We start from the raw sequence: 25,765 nt of genomic DNA, 5'->3' as shown, positions 1-25,765 counted from the left end.
ATTTAGTACACTAAACCCGGCAGCTGCCAAGAACAGTCCCTAAACACAGAAGGATGTGCGCGTCTGTCTCACCATCTGAGTTTTAAATGTACACTACTGATTCTATTTTTAAAGTGATAATTCACCCAAAATGTGGTATGAAGTACCATCATTCATTAAACACAGCATGAAGTGTTTTCAATAGTACATTTCAGCCTTGGATCGTGAACTACTTTCAGTATTCAGTAAGTGTGCATATACTCAAAATATGACTTTAAATACAGATGCTGTTTACTTGCCAGTTTGTACTTCGGTTTGTTGCCATAATTTGGGTCAGATTTGCTTTTCGTGTAGAGGTGTCCCTTGTGTCGGATTCCTGTATTCTGCATCTTCCTACTACTGAAAACATCACTGAAGGCTTCCCCCAGTCCCAAACAATCACTCATGTAAATGTCACTAGGACTGTGCACACACACAAACACACGCAAACACACACAACAGAACAGATGAGGCCCCGAGGTACTGCTAAATAACCGACGTCACTCTGCTTCATCTAATGTGAATTTGGGACACACAGACGTTGACATATGCTGCAAAGTTTAAAAAAGTTGTCAAGTAGATAAACACATCAAACATGCTAACTAAGTTATCACAGCATGTTGTTAAACGCACGCACACAAACACACTTTACCGAAATAGACTGATTCACACCGTGCAGCACAAAGTGTAATATCAAAGACCTGCAGACCGCGGGGAAACGATCAGGAGTGTTTTTGTGTCATGTGAATACACCGCTGGAAGTCAGGCACATGTGGTCAGAGATGAAGTTCTTGCAGCGAAATACAGTAAAGAATACAGCAGATGTTCGCCGGGCTATAAATAAAGCACTTTTTGATCACTATGTAGCAAAGTTTGCTTTTGGTATGGTGCGATATGGAACTCGGATGCTGGCTTGATCAAATCTTACCAGAATGGTGTAGTTTTAAAGGCTAAAAAGCATGCAGGTTAGAGTTTAAAGGTTATTTAAGCCCCAGAGACAGACGGCCAGTCCCTGAATGAAGCAAAATATTTAGTGAACGCTGCAAGGAAAACAAGTTCGTGTTCGCTTTTAAGCAATATAACAGTCATGTTTGTACATGTATTTAGGAAAAGTTAAAAAATGATGTGATAACCTTGTGTTTGCAGTTGGATTACTTTTTTGTAGAACAGATACTGGACTGAAATGACCACCATGTACTGTATCTAGAAATGCAGATTAAATGATAATTTGGTAGTCTTTAAATGTTTCTGCGGCTGTATGCCTTCTGTAGTACAGCAAACAAAATAATTTAGAATAATCATTGTTAAATTTCAGGTTCCTTTCGAACACTAAATCTCATTAACACCTCCTGTGTTTTGGATCACCATTAAAATCTCAAATCATAAATAGGTTGGATGTTGTAAGAGAGTTCTTCTGCAGATCTGGGAGCACAAAAGCAAGACACAGAGAGGCATCAAGCTTTTGAACTCATTTATTTCAGGGAGACACGTCTTTATATAGGCTAATGCACAGTAAGACAACTGTTATAACCAAATAAGGTATAGAAACTATATGGAAGAAACATCTTTATATAGTGCGCACAGAGACACCTGCTATAACCAAATAAGGTATAGAAAACAGCATGTCAGACAAAGAATGTTTAGTTTAGAATCAATCCCCTTCCTCCACATCTAGCCAGGGGAAAAATAAATCTAACCATAATTTACTAACAATTTACTTAGTTAAATATCTTAATGTGTAACAGTAATGACATCTGGAAAAAGTGACATAATGCTCCTGAAAATAATGTCATAATGCAAAGAAAGCTTTAACTAAAAACACACCGTAACTATCATCCTTTAGTTTTGGGGTGAAGTATGACAAGAATATGATTACGTTTTGTCCGATTTGGCATGCTGTAGTATGCTATACTCCAAACTGTTCACATAGGCCTACAAAGAAAACATCCGTAAGATTAGCTGTGTGTTTATGAGTTTCTCCTTCGCCTGTTATACGTGATGTTTAGCTGCGCTTAGCTACACCTGTCAGTTCGCATCAGCTCCGGGAATATACCAAAATGTCCTCTGATTCACACATACACAAACACACACTTACACTCACCCCGATAAACATGCATAGATGATATACGGCTGAGAGTTACGGACACTTGTCCAAGGTCTCTCGCTCTCTCACACACAAAGCCCAGAAACATGAAGATGCATAAATGTTGTAGGAATGTTGCGTATGCAGGATTTATAGAAAAAAGAAACCTGATATTTCATAGTGTGTTTACTATCCTTCTCTAGTAATGCTGAGGTTGCAACATATAACAGAAGTTGTAGTACTCTGTGGTCTCACCCTCGAGAGCCCCGTATCAATACCTTGTTTACTGTCTACACCCTTCCTCACACACTCCTGCTACCAGAACCAAAATCGACTGTGACTACATGCAAGACGTCAATTCCTATAATATACAATACATAACTACTTTGTCTTCAGAGGTGTATAAAGACCTTACATAATGAAGCGTTATGTTTTTATTACCCTAGAATGAGCTATTTCAATCTACATACACTGCGGGTCCCCTTGCGTGTAATTCGCCTTGTCGTTTCTACAATAGCTCTAAACGGACAAACTGGTCTACAGAGCCCGTTTCGTAAAGCGTCTCGTTCGACAAAGAAGCAAGAACTTCACATCATCTTAGTCCTGTGTCAGCCTCCGTAGTGCTTCGAAGGGGGAGGGGTGGACTGAGCCGTTGGTTGCGATTCGTAACCTCACTGCTAGATGATGCAAAATTTCATAAACTTAACCTTTAAGTCGACCGTTTCATCGGACACGCGTGCCTGGACTGCAGTTAACTTCCAGCCTGTGTTTGTTTATCGGTCTAGATAGTGTCCAATAATATAGCCTAACTATTTCTATATATTTTTAATGTTAATATAATTGTATATTATTATTTTATTGTATAATAATTGTATTAAATAAACAATTTGTTGAATTTTGTTGAATGTTGATTTGATTAAATAAACTATTTGTTGAATGGGTCCTGAAGTTTTGACGCATTTAAAGAAACCGCATGGGACATTGACATCAAGTAGTTGAGCTTGGCATCGCAGTCTAAATTCAAAATATACGAGTGGCAAGCACGCTTCTTCTCGGTTTCGTTTGCTTGTTTACAGAAATAATCTACAGGCACTCTATTTTTTACGAGTGCGTACCGGAAGTTAAGGGCAGTCCGTGGACGCGCGCATGCGCAGAGACGTTTGCTTATGTTGTCGCTTTGAAACGTCTATACGTGTCATCTGAACGCAGATGAATACATCAAAACAGGAAAGAAAATGAGTTCCTTTAAGGCATCTGATGGGGTTTGCAACACATCACAATCCATTATGTCAGTATATGTTACATCACGAAACATCATGAATGTTTCAAATGGGGCTTTTGAATGCATCACACATGTAAGAATCTGAACATGTCTGTGTTTGTGTGTAATGCATAATCCCAGAAAGCCCTTGGGAAAGGACAAGCCAATAATCTCCACTTTAAAGAGCATCATGTCCCGGTTTCTCTCTGCGGTTGTGTTCTGATCTTTCTCATATAGATGTTTGTGATCTCGTCCTCCGTGGCTCTCTGTCAAAGAACTCATTTTCTGCCTCAGTTCAACACGTCGTGTTTTATAATGACACATTTCATTATGTCCTTATCAAGATGGAGACAGTAAGACAGATTCACACACTCAAAGGGAAAGAAAGGTGGGTCAAAGCTCTTGCCGTTCAGAAGAACAGGTCTGTTTTCATTGATTGCCTGTTTTTAAACGGAGCCAGGGGGAATATTGGGTTTATATACTGCACTTGACTCAAGGGCACTCTATCGCTCTCTTTCGCTCTCTCTCTCTTCGAATGTGCGTGCCCTTGTGCGGTTACGTCACGGTAATTCTGGTTTTATTGGTTGCGCTGCTAGCCGTGAAAATACTTAGTATTAATATCAACAAAGCTGACTTGGCTGAAAAGAGCTGTGGACTAACACACACATACTCTTGCTTTCTTAAGAGATAGAGAGGAGAGAAATAAAGCACCGGATCTAGAAACAATCCTTGTGAGATTTGGGAGTATTTACCGGGGAGACTTTAGCGTTCAGTTAACACAGGAGATTTGACAATGTGTGTGTGTGTGTGCCTAATAAAAGTGTTTGGTAAAGCGAAAATCACGGTTATTTTTGAAGATAACGCCAAAATAAAATGTGAGACGTTTATAGTTGATCATTATATTCAGCATTTTCAAAAGTTTCCAATTTGTCTGTTCATGCTAAAAGAGAAATTCAGGCTTGTTCTCCCACAAAATTATTGTGTGGCTTCAGAGGTTCAGAATATAGACGGGTTCAAAGCAGCAACGAACAGTACTGCGCATGCATGTTTTTGTGGCCCAAAGAATAAGAATAAAAGTTCCTGTGGATTGTTTCTGTTAGCAAGAAAATAAATAACAATGAAATGACATTGGCTACGAAGTTAAAAGTATGTCAAGTCGGTATTATTTTGGGTTACCTGTAGAAGAACCGTACTTGGCGAAACTAAAATGTTTACACATTACACGACCATTCAACACATTTTGAAACAAAAGTTATACAATAAAATACTAATATTAATTAAATAAAACGTAAATAGTTATACCATTCGCCACTAGTTAGACTGATCAACAAACACAGAGCGGTACTTGTACATTTGGAGCTAGCTGGACTATGTTACGATATGTGTTCATGATTTGGGCCATTAACTGTAATCCATAAAATGAAAAAATCAAGTCACCATACTGATAGGTCAGATGTCAATATTTAGTGGTTTAAATGCCCATGTAAGGTCTCTCTTGAAGTTTTTAAAGCATTGTTTTCCATTGTCAGGTGAATTGTTACATTAATAACCATCCATATTTTTCATAAATTAGCAATGAAAATTTAGATATAACTATTTTGTTGTCCAAGAAATGCCACCCCGTCTCTATTTGTTGGGTTTCATTGCCTCTGGTTTGTACATTTCAATACATAGAAATCGTACAAAGTGTGTTGTCTCTCAAAAACGTGCATTCTTTTTTGTCACATCCGTAACGCATGAATGTGTCCCTCATTAAAAATAGAGCACTGCATAGACTGATACTGCTCTGATGTCTGGACTATTTCATCGGGGCTTAGTGAAATATGACGAGATGATTTAATATAATGGTAATAAATACATTCTCTGAGAGATTATATTTCAAGTGTTCATAGAAAATGTTCACATCCGCATTAATGTCAGTGACAGTTGCGGGTGGGTCTTTGTAGCGAAGAACTACTCTGAGAGGGGAGGGGCTAGTTTGGATGTATATAGCAGTGAACCGGGGTGTCGATCAGAACACCACAGGGAGCGTTGAATCAACTGACATCTTTTATTCTTCCCACAATTACAAATCACCAGAGGGGAGAGCCAGTGTTCACAAGATTACTGAGGAATGCAACTTTGCGCAGATGTGTGCAGATGTGGTTTCCCTGCAACAGAACAACAGAGTTCCTAAGCATACAAAGCTATTGTATAACATGCATGCGGTTAACACATTAACAGATCACGATGACTTCTCCCCTCATACATCATCACGATAATATGTATTACAATAATCTCTTCACAGTTAACAGAATTTACACCATTAACAACTAAACAACACTCTGTAATTAGCAACATGCGGATAAACAGTAACATAAATGATTTCGCACAGCTATGAACGGCCGTGTAGCTAATAGCCAGTTAGCATCGACAATAACGACCAGATTTCTTAACGAACACACGTAACTCCGTCTGTACTCACTCTTGTTCGACGCACATGAGCACACTGTGCTAAGAACTTGGTACGGATGATTCCGTTATAACTTGATTCTCGAGTGTGTATGCCGCGGACCCGTCACACGCGCTGTTCACACACACCTTGCGCTCTTCCGCTATTTCTCTGCCCGAGCGGTACTCGCCTTCATAATAAAGGCTCCTATGCGTGGGTCTTTTGCACAGCCGCCCCCAAATTGCTTGCAATTTGCCCCTGCAAAGACTCACATCTTACTCTGAAGGGACCGGGTTGCCGTGCACATCATCACTGTGATCTGAGATAGCAGGAAGAGGAATGAGTCTGGCCACTGGCCGAGTGTAGATCTTGTCCTTGATCTTCACATCCGCAGATCTAACATGACCATCTGCACTCTGATGCACTTTGACCACTCTGCCAACCGGCCAGAGGGCCCTGGGGAACTGTGGGTCCATTAGCAGCACCACTGCATTGACTGTCAGATCTGTAGGGGTGTCATGCCACTTTTGTCTGCGTTGGAGGGCTGGCAAATATTCTCTAATGAATCTTCCCCAGAAATGATCCGCCATCACTTGACAGTGTCTCCATCTTCGCTTGCTTAGTCCCTCGCTCTTCTGGTACACCACCTGCGGCAGTGATCCATCTAGCCGCCCCATCAGAAGGACGTTTGGGGTTACTGCATCCAGGTCGGCCACATCAGATGAGGTATAGCCCAGAGGTTTTGCGTTGAGGATGGCCTCTACCTCCAGCAAAGTAGTATGGAGCACCTCTTCAGATATAGGTAGGGCCCCTATGACGGTACACAGGGCAGACTTCACAGACTTGATCTCTCTTTCCCACGTCCCCCCGAAGTGAGGAGCTGCAGGGGGGTTGAAGCGGAAATCAATTTTCTGTTCAGCCAGTAGTTGTTGTAGATCTGAGGACATGCTATTGAAGGACTCACGGAGCTCCTTCTCACCAGCCGTAAAGTTCGTCCCCCGGTCTGAATAGAGCTCTGCAGGAGCTCCCCGGCGAGCAATAAACCGTCTGAGGCTCATCAGGAAGGAATCCACATCCATACTGTGCAGGAGATCCAAATGCACCGCTCGGGTGGTAAGGCACTTATATATGATTCCCCATCTCTTCTCTGAACGCCGTCCCATCTTGACGTGGAAAGGTCCAAAGCAGTCGACACCTGTAGAGAAGAACGCGGGCTTGTGTAGACGCAGACGGGCTTCAGGTAGGTCGGACATTCTTGGGATCAATGGCTTGGACTTCCATCTTCGGCACTCCTCGCATTGGTGTTGCACCTTCCGGACGGCCTCTCTGCCACGAAGAACCCAGAAGGTGCGGCGCAACTCTGCGAATACTCGCTCAGGGCCTGGATGACAGAGGCGGGCATCGTAATCCCGGATAAGAAGCCTTGTGGCTGAATGAGAGGGGTCCAACACAATGGGGTGCTTGAAAGCCGAATCCAACCACTCAGCACGTCGGAGTCGTCCTCCCACTCGTATAATGTCCTCCTCAGGATCTAACTCCGGTGAGAGGCTAAGTATGCGACTGCTTCTGAGCAGTGCCTTCCCTGCCCTCAGGTGGCGCAGCTCCTCTTCGAAGCACTCAGATTGGACTCTCTTGAAAATCGTCATCTCTGCTTTCTGATAGTCGGCTGCGCTCAATGGCTCCTGTCCTGCCGCCCCATGCAGCTCCTGAGCTACGGACTTCACCATATCCTTCCATGACATTGAGTGCACTGGCAGGGTCTCGGTTCCATCCAATCGGTTAACCACCCCGCATGTCGTCAGCTTCTTATATTCTGCCATGTCATGCTTGGGTTCCATGCCCGGCCAGGTGGGCCAGTCGTCGGGTCCTTTGAGGAGAAAAGTTGGCCCTTGGCTCCACCGATTAGGCATGGCTAGCTCTGCTAAGGTCTTGCCTCGCGTGACGTCATCAGCTGGGTTCTGTGCGGAGTCCACATAACGCCATGAACTTTGCTCTGTAAGCTCTTGGATTTCGGCTATGCGCGTACCGACAAAGACCTTGAAGCGGCAAGACTCTGACTTCAACCATGTGAGCACCGTAGTTGAGTCACTCCAGAGGATTGTCCCATCTGTCCTGATACTCAGCTCCTTCTTTATAGTCTGGGCAAGCTGGGCGGCTGACAATGCACCGCAGAGTTCGAGGCGGGGAATCGAGTGTTGCCGGCGGGGGGCCACTCTGGATCTAGCTGCTAGGAATGCCAGGTAGACTTCACCTTTGGTATCTTCGGTTCTCAAGTAAGATACTGCCCCGTAAGCCCTTTCGGAGGCGTCACTGAATATGTGAATGTGTCTGGATACAACATTCTGATCTGCATGTGCGGGGACATATGCACGAGGTAAGGAGATGCGGGACAGCAAAGGCAACTCTGATTCCCATTCCTTCCATGCCTTCTGCAGGTCAGAGGGAAGAATCGGGTCGTCCCAATCCCGGGGTTTGTCCCACATGCGCTGGACGATCAGTTTAGCTCGAGTCGTGTAGGGTGAGATGAACCCTAGGGGATCGTACTGCCGGGCTAGCACCTTGTACACGTTCCTCATAGTCAATGATCCATAGTCCAATGGTCGGCTCTTGTAGCCTAAGGTGTCGGTTTCCCAGTGCCAGCTGAGTCCAAGGGTTGGCTCCGCCAGGCCAGACTCGTTGTGCGACAGCCACCTCTCCATACCATCAGACCTTGCTTCTCCGGGTAGGTGCTTAAGGACATCAGGCACGTTGCAGGCCCATTGACGAATCTCGAACCCGCCCGCAGCTAAGACTTCTCGGAGTCGGTCCACCAGGTCCTTGGCCTCCTCGGCCGTGGGCACACTCTGGAGACAGTTGTCCACATAAAAACACTGCTCCACCGAATACCTGACTTTTCCGTCTGGTCCACCATGGTCTCTCGCATGCTTCTGGAGAGCAAAAGTAACGCAGCACGGTGAGCACGCAGTACCAAACGGCAGAACTTGCCACTCAAAGATGTCTGGGGGTTCGTTACGTCTCATGTCCCTCCAAAGAAACCTGAGGAGTGCTCGATCTTCGGGAGGGAGGTGAACTTGGTGAAACATGCTGCGGATGTCTCCACTGATGGCTACAGCCCGCTCTCTGAAGCGCAGCAGAACCCCAAGCAGGGATGGTCCCAGTGTAGGACCGGGAAGGAGGGCATCATTAAGGCTCCTACCCTGGAACTGGTATGAACAGTTGAAGACTAGGCGGTTCTTCCCGTTATGGCTCACTAGATGGTGGGGTATGAACCAAGATTCCTCCTTGAGTGATGTTTCCTGTGTATCAATCTTCCTGACAGCTCCTGCTTCTACCAGCTTGTGGATTGCGGAACAGTACTCGTTAGCCCTTTGGGGGTCTCTTTCTAGGCGCCTCTCCAGACCTCTGAGACTTGGTAGGACTGCCTCTTTCGGTGCACTGAGGGTGGGAACCCCTCGTTTACGCAGCAGTGGGGTGACATACCGGAATACACCTGCAACATCTGTTCGCCTTGTCTTTGTCTCGAGGAGCTCCACCGCTTCCTGATCTTGCTTTGATCGTTCCACCAGTTTGCTGGTCTGGTAGGGCAGTACATCCATCTTCCAGAGCCTCTCTACATCCTGTGCTAAATCGGTCTGGGGAGAAACACTGGTGAAGAGACACTGCCTTGTGTCCATTGTCCACTGTATGAGATGCGCAGGTCCTTGGAGGGCCCACCCCAATCTAGTGCGGACAGCTGCCGGTCCTCCTGGTGGTCCCAATCTTACCGGCTCAACCGGGGTGAGTAGATGGGGGTAGTCAGCCCCGATCAGCACAAGTGGTTTCACATGCTCGAAGGGTTCAAGTGGAATGTCTGCCAGATGCCTGTACTTCCTCTTAAGCCGTGCAATGGGGTAGGTGTGATCTGCCAAAGACAAGCACCGAGAAGTGAAAGCTTCTGTTATTTGGAAAATCCTCTTGGGATGAGAGGGGGAGGATATGCTGAACGAGACCGAGGATCCTTTCAGCGTCTGAACCTCCTGTCGGATTGTGCGGAGGGCTAGGTCCTCGGGCTTCTTCTGCAGGCCCAGTTTGTTGGCAGCCTCTGCGAGGAGCATCGTACGCTCAGACCCATCATCGAGGACAGCGTATGTTTCTAGTGTCTTATCTCTGTAGCGCAGAAGTACCCTGACGACTTTCAGTAAGACACGGGAATGCACCGTTGGTCTGTCTAAGTAGAGTATGTCTGTTGCAGAGCTCACTAGGCAACTTTCGGTCTTTGGTGGTTCACTCTTGGAGTAAGCATTGGCATCATGCAGGATCCTGAGGTGCCTCTTGTTGCACAAATCGCAGAGCTTCTTGAGGTCACATTGTGTGGCTTGGTGTGCCCGTCCACATTTCCAGCATCTCTTGTTTGCTCGTATCCACTCTCTGACCTCCTCTTTGGTGAGTTTCTGAATATCGGGGCACCTATTCAGGAAGTGGTTGTTGTTCTCACAATAAGGGCAGTACGGTTTCACATTGCCTCTTTTGGTCGGATTAAACAAGCGGTGACTCTCCTGCTTCCCTTCTTGACTCGGTATACGGCCTTCTGCTCCATGGAGTACTGTAGCTGCAGGTCGGCTGCGTCGGTTGTCTGATCTGTATCCTGTTGACCCTTGGGTACGGACGTCTGAGAGGTTGTCGTAGCCTTGACACCAAGACTCGTGCCTGAGCCATTCTGCCAGATCACGTAACGTGTGGGTATGCCCATGACCGTGGAACATCTGACGCCGGAAGTTCGCTCTCATCTCTGCTGGAAGCTTGGAGAGGAGCCGAGCTACATGAGAACCACATCTTAGCTCCACATCTCCGTCTGGACCCAATGTCTTTAACATGCCCACCAGTGACTGTACATGCAGTGAGAATCTTTCAAAGGCTGCTAGGTCCCCTCGTCTGATCTCAGGTGAGTCCATGATGGTGGCAATCCTCTTTAGGGCTACATGATGCGGCTGGCCGAACTTCTCTGTCAGGGCTGCCATTGTGTCTGTGTAAGGCTGGAGTGAGTTTATAAAGGAATCAGCTATTAGGCAGGCTTCCTCGAGCTTAACGTGGTCCACAAGGATCTGGTACTTGAAGAGCTCAGGGGCATCAACAGGTAGAAGATTGGTTAGGGCTAGCTTCAGCCTGGAAAACTCCATCGGGTCTTTATGAATGAATAGGGGGATTCTTGGCGCTGGTCCCTGGTATTCTCTTCGTCCCAGTGACATTGCTCCTGGCGACTGAGGTAAGCCTCGAGCGTGGTGCGGATAGCTCATGTCGACTCTAGTTGGGAATTGCTCTGCGTGAGACATAGGCAAAAGGGATCCTGACCTCTGTGTTCGAGGTCGTGCATCACAGTGTTCCTTACGTAATCTGTACGAGGAAGGATCGTGTTGGCGAGAGTGCTGGAGTTCAGGAGCTGATGCACTCGGCACTGCTTTGTCTCTCATGAGCTGCAGCTCGTTCATCATCCTATCTATCATGTTAATCACTCTGGTTTCCTCCACCCTTGAGGGCACAGAAGGGTACTCAGATGGTGGCCATGGCGGTGGCGGTAATTCTTCAAGCTCCTCTTCTTCTCTTAATTGGAAGTCATCGGACCTGAAGGGCGGAGGCATCGGCCACGGTTCTGCCGACCGTGTGCGGCATTCTACTCTCGGCTCTCGGGTAAAGGTAGGTATGGCGCGGGACCATGCTAGGTCCGTGTCTAGGGGGCGCTCCCCTGAGTCGGTGAAGGACTCATCCCTCATGTAAGGGGTCTTGTTCCATGTAACATGAGACTGCGGGATCCACTCAGCGGCTCCGGATGTGAAGGAGGACGTACTGTAACGTGTTGGGCTAGACCTCCTCGGTGGCGCTGCTCCGACCACATAATCTTGTAAATACTCTGGTTGTCTTGTTTGGCGCTTAGGCCGGGCAGGCGTGGCCCACGTTGCTCCATCACTCGGCTGCATACTCCCGGCACAGCTGCTATCCGGCTCGAAGGACCACAAATGTAGCGAAGAACTACTCTGAGAGGGGAGGGGCTAGTTTGGATGTATATAGCAGTGAACCGGGGTGTCGATCAGAACACCACAGGGAGCGTTGAATCAACTGACATCTTTTATTCTTCCCACAATTACAAATCACCAGAGGGGAGAGCCAGTGTTCACAAGATTACTGAGGAATGCAACTTTGCGCAGATGTGTGCAGATGTGGTTTCCCTGCAACAGAACAACAGAGTTCCTAAGCATACAAAGCTATTGTATAACATGCATGCGGTTAACACATTAACAGATCACGATGACTTCTCCCCTCATACATCATCACGATAATATGTATTACAATAATCTCTTCACAGTTAACAGAATTTACACCATTAACAACTAAACAACACTCTGTAATTAGCAACATGCGGATAAACAGTAACATAAATGATTTCGCACAGCTATGAACGGCCGTGTAGCTAATAGCCAGTTAGCATCGACAATAACGACCAGATTTCTTAACGAACACACGTAACTCCGTCTGTACTCACTCTTGTTCGACGCACATGAGCACACTGTGCTAAGAACTTGGTACGGATGATTCCGTTATAACTTGATTCTCGAGTGTGTATGCCGCGGACCCGTCACACGCGCTGTTCACACACACCTTGCGCTCTTCCGCTATTTCTCTGCCCGAGCGGTACTCGCCTTCATAATAAAGGCTCCTATGCGTGGGTCTTTTGCACAGTCTTCATCATGCTTTTTAATAAACTTGAGTATTTTTTTTAATGATTTTACACATTTATTTGAACTTCTCGTAAACAATAGCTACAAATATCTGTGAGATCAAGCCGAAATGTCTCTTTTTGCATTCCACAGAATCCTTTAAAAACAATCGTGAAATAGGAGTGTTCCCTTTTCCAGAACTGCACAAAATAGCTTTCCATCAAGCCCTCATTCATGCATTATCTTGTTGTATAGTATCTTTGCTTGCCATGGGCGCTATTCCGTCAGAGGTGAACAGTAAATGCAATTTTGTACAAGCAATTTAATCCTAAATCAAGTTAATCAGCTCTTGCGTCTGAAAACCAGCAAGCATTTGCAGTGCGCTCGCACAGTGAATACCAAACGCATGCACAATGGACATGTGGTTAATGCCATAGCACTTCAATTCAGGTCAGTTGTTCTCCAGCTAATGTGCTTGTGGATGAAACACAGAAGTTTTGCTAAGGGCACTTACGGAGATCGTGAGTGAACCGAGAGGCTCACATGAGGTTAAAATGAGAAAGCATCTATCCACACAGACGCATGTATCAATCCCTTGTGAGGAAGAATGTTGCATGTAGACATTTATTCCACCTGGTGAAAAAACACCTGTCTTTTTCTCACATGTGCACAGATGGCAAACATGCATTGGAGTTCAGGAGGATGCAATTAGGGTGAAAATGATTAACCACCAACACCTTTTGCAAGTGAAGGTTTATAACAGCATCAATCCTGCACCGCTGCATCAACCGGCACACCACACCGCCTGCTTTCCTCACCACCCCCATCACCACCTCAGAGATAAACGACCTGAACCTCCTTCTGGACCTGCACATCCTTTTGTAAAGGTCAGGCTGCACCTGCATGCTTTAATAGAGGAAATGAGAGTCAAGTCTGTTGGATGAAGATCTACAGGAGTTACGTTTTATGAACCAGCAAACAGAATAAAAGCAAATTAGTGATAGTCAAACCAACAGGGTGTCAAATAAATTTCTTTATCAAAAGCCCCAAGATTCTTCAAGAAACAGATGCAAATAACAGGTTTTTCTAACGGTATTCTCTCTTTCTTTTTCCCTTTCTTTCATCTTTTATCCGAGATTTGAATTTGCTTTTTCAGATAGGTAAAATAAACATATATACAAATCAATACTTTACTTATTTATTCTACTTATCATAGTCTTTATACACTTCTGAAGACATAGTTATGTTTATTACATTTAATTTCTGTCGATAGATCCTCCAAATAATTACATATTGGACCTTTAAGTCATACATTTGTAAGAGAAAGTTATTATTCTGATGTTTAATACGCCGTGTATCGATGGCAATGCAGATCATTGCGGTAAATTCAAATATGGCAGCACATCAATAACATCTCTTATTTAAGAAAATATAGAGCTACAGTATATATATATATACATATCATTCTAAATGTATGTACATTATTGCACAATATGTTGTATTTTAGTGCGTCTCTGCGTTCTGCAAACTTTATAATTCCATTGGTTCTCGCGTGTCCCGTCACCTCTTTTATCACATGCAATGAATTTATGAAAATGTGACGCACTAAAATACATGAATGTTTGTATACTAAAATACAAAATTGTGCAATAAAGTAATGTATAATATTACATGTGTAGCAGGGTGATGTAGGGCCCTGATGGCTCATTGGCCGGGGTCATGTGGATCAGTGAGCCAATCAGCGCACTGGTCACCGTGTTTAAAAGACTGGTGTTGTGGTATCGGGGAGGCATCATTTACTGGGGCCGTCCCTTTTGCAGGAAAACATTGTTGTGAATGAGTGGATAGGTTTAGCTGATTGATGTTCGGGCTGCCGTGCGTTGCTGGGCTTCTAAACAGTTGTACTCGTACGTAATTAGGACCTCCCAGGATGAGTGACATTTTTAGGATGACTCTGTGACTGGTTCACGGTCCTGGTTTCAGCACTTGGAGTTCTGTTGCGGGAGAAGCGAATCCGTCTCCTTGCCACACATGTAAAGAAAACAATCACTGAAAACATTGAAAATCTCTCTCTCTCATCCTCCATTAGCTGTGAGTCACTCCAGCCTGAATGGCTTGATTGACCGGTCAGAGATCAAGATAAATATCCCCGCAGTCCCTATACCCCACACCTCCTGGTCTCAATCAGGTCGTCTCTTCTTGAGCTCAGCCTTGACAAAATCGCCCCCGCCCCAACACCCTTTCATCCCACTGGAACAAGTGCGTTCAGGATGAGCGAGTCGGGCTGAGCTTCTCAAATGAGGGATGAGACACAGAGGGGAAAAGAATTGTCTCGCCACACTCGTTCCTCCCGCTGGGATTCGGCTCTTAGCGACTCGTTGGTGATACTGATCTCTGTTTCCTGTTTTCACTGTTTCTCTTTTTATGGGGGATTAACAGAATACGGGGGAGCAATAATTTAGGATCAAGGTGAATTGAGAGTGAGGGAGAGCGAGTGAGTGAGAGGGAGAGAGGTTGACGTACTGAATCTCCAGTAACAAATTGTAAATTAGCCATTGATTTCCTTTCAGTGTGATAAAGACACAGAGCGCACGCACAAACAAACATCTCACTGTGAACACCAACACACCTCAAAACACACACTTCTGCTTTCTTGCATTCTGAAAATCAGCTTCGTTTGGAAATGTCTAATTAATTAAACTTTGTATCAACCAGGCGCTGACAGACAATAGATCAAGCCTGTTGATTCGATCAGAATGTATTCAATGTCTAATGTAAAGTTACAGTATACAGAGCAAGATTCCAAAGCAAGTAGTTTTTCAAACTGTTTAAACTATTTAAACTAAGCTCTCGGCAAGTGCTTCATCAAACCACGAACACAGTTCTCTTCTCCAAAGACTCATTGTATTGTCTTAGAAAATTCAACCATTTCTATGTTTTTGATCTTTCTGTCTGGAGACGATTGCTTTGTGAAGTTCAACGCGGGCCTCTGGAAGTTGCGCTAACATCCGAACATTAAAAATGATAAGGTGAAGTAACCCATAGGCCTACACAGATTAATACATTCACTCGGTCCATCCTTACTTCAAATCTCTATTCTCTCCTTTCCAAATGCTACTGAGCAGCACTCTAAGGGGCCGTTTACACGAGACCGTTTTCGCAGTCCGTGTAAACCCTGAAGAATAGGTGTGGGGGTGTGGAACACCCAAACACAACGAAGAAAAAGAAACAAATACAACAATGACGGATTACATGGGTTTTTTTGTGCTGCGCAATAGTTTGTTAACACTTCTCTAGCAAAGTGTAGATTTACTACACCAGTGTTATAACCAACATTCATTCACGGCGACGAAGGGTTTTTGAATGGCGCTTTTGGATCAGACCCGGGAGGACCAGTAGATGGAAGGAAAACTTTCGAATGTCCAAACTTTTCGCCATCTTGTTTGTTTGTTTGTTTGTTTGTTTTTTTGTATATGTGCGCATGCTTCTCATCACTATGAATGATGAAAAATGCGCTCTGTATTGTATGGACTCTTTAGCGATGGAAGTTCGCCTTCCAATAAATCGTCAATCAATCGTCAGGGACGATGTCGCATGCGTAATACAGTGTTTTAGTCATTTTTGCTGATCTGTGTAAACGCGCATTGTTTTGATAACGTTGTTGTGTGTACGTGAAACTTTTGAAAGAAAAACTTTTCCGTTTTTCATCGTGTAAACGACATCAGATGTGTTATTGGCAGATCATTTTTTTCAAAAGAGCAAGGTTCCTTGCAACATGTTCAGACGAATCATCCATTATGGTGGACGTGCTGTGCATTTTTAAAGACCCACTGAATGGAGTACCTCAGAGATGACATAGGCTAACACGGAAGTTAGCGTCGAACTGGTTCCCTCGACCGAAAGCGTATTTTTTTCGTTAGACTTGTGATCTTCCAAAGGTTTATGATGTTAACAAGTTTTTCGGGCAATTTACCAAAAACCCATAAAAAACATACTTTGGGTCGATAGAACCAGAAATTCGAGGTTGTTTCAAAAAACGGATGGGTTGCATGCCGGTTGTGTAAAATATGGACAAACCCATGAGTTTAAATTAACATTTTAAATGTCCAAATGTGTTAAAACAACCAAATGTTTAAGTTAGACACAGCATAGCTAAACTTAAACCCAACTGTAGGGTTAGTCCATATTTGAAGCATAAAAAGGGGTTGAAACAAGTCTCTTACTGTATGTGCTTCTTCACATGTGTAGTGCCATTTTGCTTGACGTTTGAAGTTGCAGACTATGTAGTGCACTTCAAAGCAGTCACTTGTATTATTCCGTTTCAGTCAGGATGGCGATAAGGCAGCTAATAAGGAAGCTTTCCGTGGATTCAAACGGACTGAAAATGAGCCGTGTGGGTACGTGTGTGTGTGTCACATTTGCCTTTCATTCGCTGTTACAAGGGTGGGAAATGAGATGCATTTAAGTGATGTCACAGGCTGTGCCCAGGGTGTATTCAATATCCCCCTACGTTATGCAAGATTGCAGGATGGCTGTGTATGTGTGTGTGACCATTACACAGTTGGGGACCACAAACATGCTCTGCGTGCGATGGAATCCAAAATCTGAACGTGCATAAACTACTTTTTCTTTACTTTTTATTTACGGCTCTTTAAACTAAAGACAGCATGAGTCTGGGTGAATTAAAAAAGAAGGAATTCATTTGTTAAAACACATAGATGATTTTACAACTCTCAACACAGAGATTGTAAAACAAGTTAATTTAGTCTTTGTCCGGATAAAATTTGACAGGGTTAAAGGAACTGTAAAGTAGCATATACTGTAAACGTCATATATTCAAATTCATTATGAAAATGACTTATTATTTGTATTTATTCATTACCTATCATATTAAACAATCTTTATGACATTATTTCTAAATCATCACTTTTTGCTATTGCCTTGTGATATCTCGATATAGAAAAGCAGGGTAAAGTGCTGTAATCGCTATCTGATCCCTCTATAGTAAAGCATCTATCACTGACATTATCGCTCTTGAGCTCAGGGAGGCAGTTTCCTGGAGGAATTGCGACAATAATGGGTGCAGTGGTCCATTTAGTAGCTCTACAAGACGATCACCTTTAGAGTCGAAATGATGCCTGTCCGTAACATGCGGTTCAGTTTTCTCACAGAGGCATTGATAGACAGGTACATGCAATGAGACTGCTAATCTCTGATAGCACTGAGCCCCTGAGCTGCCAGTGGGCCGTCTGAACCCTCTCACTCCTCAATGAAGCGGAACAGGACATCAGAAAATAGATGGTGTCTGTGGGTATTTGTGTTGTAGGTTGGGGCGAATAAGATACTAGATTGCATTTAATGTATTATTAGCATTATGGTCATGTTTAAGCATAATACTTAGATTGTCTAGAGAAAGAGTCGAAATCATAAAGGGGAGATTCGATTTACAAACAAGTTGAGTAATGTGTCAGAGCGCGCACGCTAACATGACATATAAATGTTTTTTTAGGGGGGTTGTAAATTTCTAATTGTGTAATTTGCCCTTTTTATATTGTATTTCAAAAATACGCGATACAATTCTGTTCTTTTACAGTGTAGCTGCTGGTCCACACAGCTTGGCAAAGCTGGTCAAGCTGGTATTTAGCTGGTGGATTCCAACTTGACCACCTCTGGGAGTGGCCTCTCTAAAACAAGCCTCCTTCACCAGCTTAACCAGCTAAAACTGAGCTGGGAGACCAGTTTAAACCACCCAACCAGGTTAAGGCCGGCTTAAGCTGTTTTCTATCAGTAAGGGAAACATTTGTACACTGATTGTTGCATGTTGTGTTGCTGTTAGAAAGTGAATTACAGTTCTGTGTGCAATATGCATCATCTGACTACGGCCGGTTTATGCATGTGCCATTTGAAGCCGAGATATATAGTCGACAATAGTTTATGCTAACAATTAATCTGATAGGGTACAACCTGCACAACTCTACTTCACCAAAGTTCACCAAAGGGTAAAGAGATATCTTATATTAGCATATGGATGATTTCTTGTTGACGGGAAATTGCAAGCGGGTAAAGTAATTAGCTACAACTCCTCAGGTGGCAGAAACATGTTTTCACTACAGAGATTAGAAGAATAATGGAGTGCTTTCCTTCTCCAGCTTGAGAAATGTATAGTCATACACATTTTGACATTTTGCGACACAGACCATAGCAGTTCGTAGCTTTTCTTTATCGTTTTTGGTAATACATGACACTGACAATGTGAATCTTTTTGCACTGTACAACCTGTAGGGTACTGTTGCCATATGACTCATCTTTTTGTCTTCCATATTTTGTTCATAGTCTTTGTCTACACTTCGAGATTCATTTCCTCATCATTTCACAGCCAAATGTGTCATTCTTGCTTTCTACATAGCACAGATGAACACCATGAAGTCTTTGATCATTGGTGAAAAAAGCAGCAGGTTTCTGAGTAGTCATGAGGTTTGTATGGAAAGACCTGAGATTTCGACCGGTGGTGAGGTTTGTTAGTCTCAGCAATAACAATTCCATGGACATTCATCAGGAACTATCAATTTAAAGTGGTCCTATTTTGCAGGTTTATTATTTTAAAAGTCTTTATTATGTTTATGACGCGCTAAACAACAGGTGTTCATGTTTATAAAAAGCTTAAAATGTTACATATTTCATCAATGTTCTACACCGTCATCTCGATTCTCAGAATGCTGTTGAGTTCCTGGTTCTATGAGGTAGATGAAACGCTCTGATTGGTCAAGCTGAGCCAGTCTTTTGTGATTGGTCCACCGCTTAGAGTGTGTGTTGAGATGTCCCGCCCATAACCCTATACGTGTTCCAGCCGGCAGGGTTAATGTAAATTTGTAAAACAAAGTTTATTCTAGTCCCAACGAGTCGTTCATTGTAGTCTTTGTGGTTTCTGTTATTGAAAATGTCATCCTCTTCTGCGAACTTTGAGCGTTGCTACTTGGCAGATGTTGTTTATTCTCAAACGGCTTTACTACTCACAAACTAAATTTCAAGAAGTGAAATCTGAAGCCACCCCAATGTATTGGCCCTGTTAGCACATATTCAGCACAAAGACAGCTGTTCAATGTGTTTCCATCTGGAAAATGATATTTACTTATCTGCCGCATTTCCCTAAAACGTTCCTTGTCGAATTTTGGAATCACACTCTGGAAGTGTTTTGTGACATTTATTATTTGATTTGAATTTTATGTTTGTCACTGGGTTTGCAAATCTTCAACTTTAAAAGGCTGTATCTTATTCATTCATTCATTCATTCATTCATTCATTTTCTACCGCTTATCCGGGGCCGGGTCGCGGGGGCAGCAGTCTAAGCAGAGATGCCCAGACATCCCTCACCCTAGACACTTCCTCCAGCTCTTCCGGGGGGACACCGAGGCGTTCCCAGGCCAGCCGGGAGACATAGTCCCACCAGCGTGTCCTAGGTCTTCCCCGGGGTCTCCTCCCGGTCGGACGGGCCCGGAGCACCTTCCGGGGAAGGTGTCCAGTAGGCATCCGTAACAGATGCCCAACCCACCTCAGCTGACCCCTCTCGATGTGAAGGAGCAGCGGCTCTACTCCGAGCTCCTCCCGGGTGACCGAGCTTCTCACCCTATCAGGCTGTATCTTACATTTTTATAAACATTTTGTTCACATATGCTTTTTCTGTGACAAACCTATTTACATTATTTTGTACTTTGGACTTTTTTTAGAAAGCAAAAAAGTGTATCTACAAAGTAAAATGGAATGCAAAACTGCGCAGAATGCAAACAGAACCTTATAAATCCAAGGCGATGAAATATCTCAAATGTTGTCAATAGTATTAAATCATTTATAATATATAGTGTATCTCCATTTCTTGAGAAACAACTAAATTGGACATCCGAGGTTTTAGTGGGACAGCGACAATATGCAAATTTGATTCTTAAAGTAAAATGACATTAGCAACGCCAATAAATAGCAAGACAATTAAATACCGCAACAAAAATGTATATAAAATTCACTAACCGACTAGTACATTAAGAATGTAAGTAAGGTCAAATTGATTGTCAGGGTGTCGATATCATTATTGCCATTTCACTCCTTAAAAACCTGAATTAAAAGAACTTTTTCTCATTTTATTTGGATGTTTACACAATCCAAACATAAAATAAACATTAAGGAAGCACTTCAATTATTGCTATGAGGTTTGTGTAATACAGCAGCACTCAGACTCAATGTTACTTCCTAAGAACACAAATACTCTTTCAAAACCTGGCGTGTCCAACCCCACGGCTTGTCAAGAACATAAAAGTAATGCGAGCAGAAAGCAGTGTGCGTCCACAACCGTACCGTCACTGAGCTTTTGGCCGAAAAGCATCGGATGCGTCATATCACCCTAAATTGATTTCGCACATGAGAATCAAACCCAGAATGCACACTTGCAGTTCGATAAAAAGTGTGCATCTCACAGCTTTTCAGAAACAGAGATGGCATTTATTAAAGGTCAAATATTGTATATATTACTAAAGCAAGACACCTGAGCGACTCGCTGCCACGGTTGGTTTGGCTGGAGCGCATGTTCTCGAACACCCAAATGAAGAGCGTCATTTCGGTTCTAGATGTTTCACCAGTCATTAGTCACTGTTCTGACCTAACCATTTTATAAGGTCAGTGGCATAGGATGTGTGCGTGTGGACATTGGGCTCTATTGGCCCGTGTTTGTGTTGGCTGAATCTGGCCATGTTGGCCTCATTGAATTTTTCAGAGCTGGTCAATACAATCTCTCTCCCGTCACCGTATCTCTTTATTTAGTTCCAACACATGTAAGACATACAATAGATTTATCTTTCGTATCCCTCCACACACACGAATAATTGTGGCACACCAGGCTTCATTAAACTTTCTTTTGATAAATCACGTTAAATTACAACAGACTGGTTACACACTTCAGTGACTCGCCCTTCCTATGTCATTGTGTGCTGACACTGTTCCCTTTGTCATTAGGAATCCGAGTACATCCTCAACGCTAGAAACTTTCCTAAACAGATTGATTCATACGCCTCCATCATGCAACTCGCAGCCCTGCGTTTTATTTATCGTTTCATTTAACTGTCGCAAGCCGAAAAAAAATTTGTTTAACCTACCCACCCCATCCCCTAAAATCATCAGACGGCAAATAATCTATCATCCCTTCAATCTCTCTCACACACTCTATCTATCTCGGCCATGGCACGCTTCCAGCCCTTATCAATAGCCCTCATTAAATCATGTTGCTGCGTGTCTGTCATGCCACATTAGGAACGAGAGACAGAAACGCAGCCTGACGTCTCCCTCTTTCCGCCCCGGAGGACGACGCTGAGCTTTCTAGCCGCCGAGAGAGACCAAAGTGTCAACTTTATTTACATCGTGATGGTGTTGAGCGCTTGAAAATAGTTTGTTCTTTAATAACGTTATAACAAGTACAAAAAAAGTGTATGTAACGTTTCTCTTTAAGTTAAACAGCAATTGCAAAGTCGAGCTATGTATACGATCTAACATGAGTACAAAGTTCAAAATAAAGGGTCTTTAATGTATCTTTCCTTGAGCTAAGAACTCTATTTTCATCGAGAACATTTATCTTTGTATATGAGAAAATTTTCGTGATGTTATATTATCTTATGAGTTTTTCAGGGTTTCTGGGTTTTGTTCTTATGAACAAGAGAAACGTTCTTTAACAATGTGTATACTGTATACAGCCAATGAAAAAAATAAGAGACCACCCCAAAATTGTTTTTAGGGTATGTGTTTTAGTAACATGACCATTTTTTATTCATTCATTTCATTTTTCTTTCTAACATTTCTTCCTTATTCCAATTTTAAAAATGGGACAAAATAAGAAGAAGATGCAATGTTTGCAGATCTTGAATAATCCAAAGAAAATAAGTCCATATTAATGTTTTAATGAATTTGACTAATGTTTAATATGTTTTTTAGGATCATATGAATATATGATGAAATAAGACTTCTCACTCTCTTTCACATTACTGTTGAATGTACCTGTATGTCATTCTGTTGAAATTCAACCGACATTGGACAGGAATTGACACAATACATGCAGAAATAATTATTAAAGACAAAACTGGAGTGGTCTCAAGTATTTCCATGGCTGTATATTTCCTGTATTTTATATTGTACAGTATTTTACTGTATAAACCAGTTTGGTTTTCAATTGGACAATTGAGAATTGTTCAAACTCTTATTTGTTAGAGTGAAGAGATGAAAAACACAAAATAGATCTTTTTACTATATGAATCTTTCCACGTAGACATTAATGAAATATGACGTGCGAATAAACTGAGAAGTTTCCTACTTCTTATAGACCCTAGTAATATCACATGTGTCTCCCTTTCAGTTTCAGAAGACATCCCAACAATGTCAGAAATTATTGCCTTTCTTCAATTCACCAAGTCTGCATCAAATTAAAATCTCTCCACAAATTTGCCCAAAATCGAATCACGTGGATCATATAAGGAGCAACATCTGAGCAATAGAAAGTTCTCCACGCGGACTCACCTAGAGTTGGTCATGTCCGTTTGCCCTCCTTGACTTTTTTCCAGACCCAGTTTGGTGAAGATTCCAACCAAGACCATAATGGCCACCACCCCGCAGATGATATACACAATCATGTGAGTGCGATCTCGATCCGGTTCCTCCTGAACATCAGTAACCGGAGCCGCCGGCTTCCCCGTGTTGGCCCACACGGGTGTGTCGTAGTTGGAGCAGGACGTCTGGTCCAGACTGTGAATCTTGAACTGGCAGCAGAAGCGATAGTAGCAGGAACCGCAGCAGAACAGGTAGATTCCCGCGTTGCAGTTAAACGGCGGGTCCCATTGACCCATGACGTCGTAGTAACCCCAACAGCGACTCCCGGACGACGGAGTTTGTTCATCCGCATCTGACCCTGGGGTTGGCAGAGTGACCTCTGGGGCACCGGATGGAGCAACTGTCCTGTTGGAGGTTTGCACAACTGTGCTCGCAGTGTTGGCATTCTGGCTGCGAGAAACGCCGCTAAACAGCAAAACAGCATTCAAAAACAAGAGTGATGTTGCCATGGTGAGCTTTTAGTAATCCAACAATGTGTATCCCAGAATGCAACAGCGCACAACACGGCCACAGGGGACACAGGAAAAGTTTCTTCAAGTGGAGTAAGTCTGTAAAGTGAAGAGTAATATGTCGACCGGTCAGTCGGTTTCTACAGAAAGATGATACAGGGAACAAAGGCGACGAAAGCTTTCCACGCCACTTCAGCGCACCGCACGCTCGCCGCTGTCATCACTACATGCAGACTGAACAAGAGCAAGCTAGATTCCTCCCGTTGGAGAGCCTCCAAATTTGAGGATCTCAACCTGAGACAAACTGTTTCTTGGCCCAAGAAATATCCAGCAACACACTTGGTAAGCTTCCAGTTCAAAACCTCGTAGAAATCATGCTGACATTAGAATTGAGCCGTATCCAAGATCTTTGTCCCATTAAACGGTGCGTTATGCCAGTGAGGAAAAGATCCCTCACGATACAGTTTAAAGATATTCCACAAGTCATTCTTAATGTTGCCCACTTCTCAATTCACTCGGGAAAATATCAGCGCCACAGCTTTTGGTGACAATCAAGGTGTTTTTCTTCTGCTCATTTCTGTATCCTGCAACAAAGCAAAACATAAGTCTATCATACATTGTGACATTTTAAAATGAATCTTTGCAAAAGATAATAATAATAATAATAATGTCTCTGTAGGTTTGTTTGGTCATACTCATATCATATCTATCCTCTTTTTAAATCTCGGTGTGGTCAACTCTAGTCTGCATCTGAACGCTCGGCTGTAGCTCACAGTGACCACTTTTGATCATGTATTCTCTCTTCACACACACGAACACGCACACGCTTCTCTTCCACAAACACACTTGCTGTCCTCACAAGAAGAAAATACAGAACATCCCTAACATTTCATTTGTTTATCCCAGACAGCAGTGACATTAAAAAAGAACAAATGGAGACTTCGGTCTCTTGCTCTCAGATGTTTCTGGTGAGAAAAACATGTATCACGTGTCCTTTCAAAACACATCTCGACAACGTCACAAATTGTTTTGGAGATTTCAAAATTCCAACATTTCGAGTGAATGTGGAATGAAGTGAATCGTCTGAATCATGAACTCATCATCGGATGCAAAATGTATACACTACATCAATAATCATCTGTTACACTTAAAGTAGTTTAGGAGAAGCATCTGGGACATGTTGATACTCGAATAAAATCGAAATCTCTAATACGTCTCCGGATCATCTCTGAGTCATAAAATCTCCTCCGGGTGCATTTTGTTTGGGGCCTCTTTCTATTTTTTGTTTTGCTGCTGTTCCAACTCTTTCCCTTTCTTGCTTTGTTTTTAAATCTCTCTCTCACACACACACACACACACATGCAAACGCAATACACCTTACTGCCCCTGTTTCTTTACTTTGAAACAAGGCACAACAACAATCGCTCCCAGGCACTCCAAAAGGGACAACACCACACCTAATCTCCCAACAGCCTGCAAAGCACCTGATCTAATCTCTATCTCTATCTCTCTACGCCTCGCTCTCCATGTGGACGCTGCAGAAGCTCAGAGCAGCGTGCAGACATATACACGTCTCCGAATGCAACAGATCAGCTTCCTAACAGATGAAATGCTTCTGAAGCGTAGAATCTGAATCCATCGGCTTACCCACACGCTGTTTAGGAAAACAGGCATACTGTATATTGATATATGTATAGGATTGTTATAGATATATCGCTATATGTATGTGTTTTCACTGGAGGCTCTGGAGAAGTTCTCCTCAGAAAAAGGAAGGAACAAGTGACAGTGGATGAGTGAGGAAGACCAACAGATGAAAGATATCATTTATTCTCCTCTTTTATCGTTCCAGTGCGCTCCCGTTTCTCCGTCTCCCAGTCTGCCAAGATTCCGTGTTCTTGGGATGCTGCGTTCCCGTGTGGAGTCAGGAAAGAATGATAGTGGCTCGCACCCTCTCTCCCTCTCCCACTCTCTCTCTCTCTCTCTCTCTCTCTCTCTCTCTCTCTCTCTCACTCAGTCTGTCTCGTGAGCAAATAAGCGTATCTCGTTTGCCGACTCCCCCCGCCCCTATCGCTCTCTCCCTCTCTTGTCATTGACACCTTTTCCTCTTTTGTCCCCTGTTTTTATTCTCACCGTTCGAAAATATTCCTCTTTTCCACCTTTCTGCGTTGCGCTCCCTGTGCTAGTTTCCTTTTATGCATC

The 25,765-nt window shown here is 43.4% G+C and overlaps 1 protein-coding gene across 1 annotated transcript in view; it reads right to left on the bottom strand.

The window, feature by feature from the left end:
• The window catches only part of LOC306894881 (protein shisa-9), a gene marked incomplete at both ends in the record, with an annotated part of 50,751 nt that extends 27,185 nt beyond the window's left edge, over window positions 1–23,566 (bottom strand). The window contains one exon of the mRNA XM_079457718.1: window positions 23,028–23,566. Within this exon, the coding sequence (XP_079313844.1) occupies window positions 23,028–23,566 (539 nt within the window). The remainder of the gene's footprint in view (window positions 1–23,027) is intronic.
• Between the last annotated feature and the right edge of the window lie 2,199 nt (window positions 23,567–25,765).

Source organism: Barbatula barbatula (genome assembly GCF_947034865.1).
Source record: "Barbatula barbatula genome assembly, chromosome: 5".
NCBI lineage: Eukaryota > Metazoa > Chordata > Actinopteri > Cypriniformes > Nemacheilidae > Barbatula > Barbatula barbatula.
This window is presented reverse-complemented; position numbering and strand designations above follow the sequence as displayed.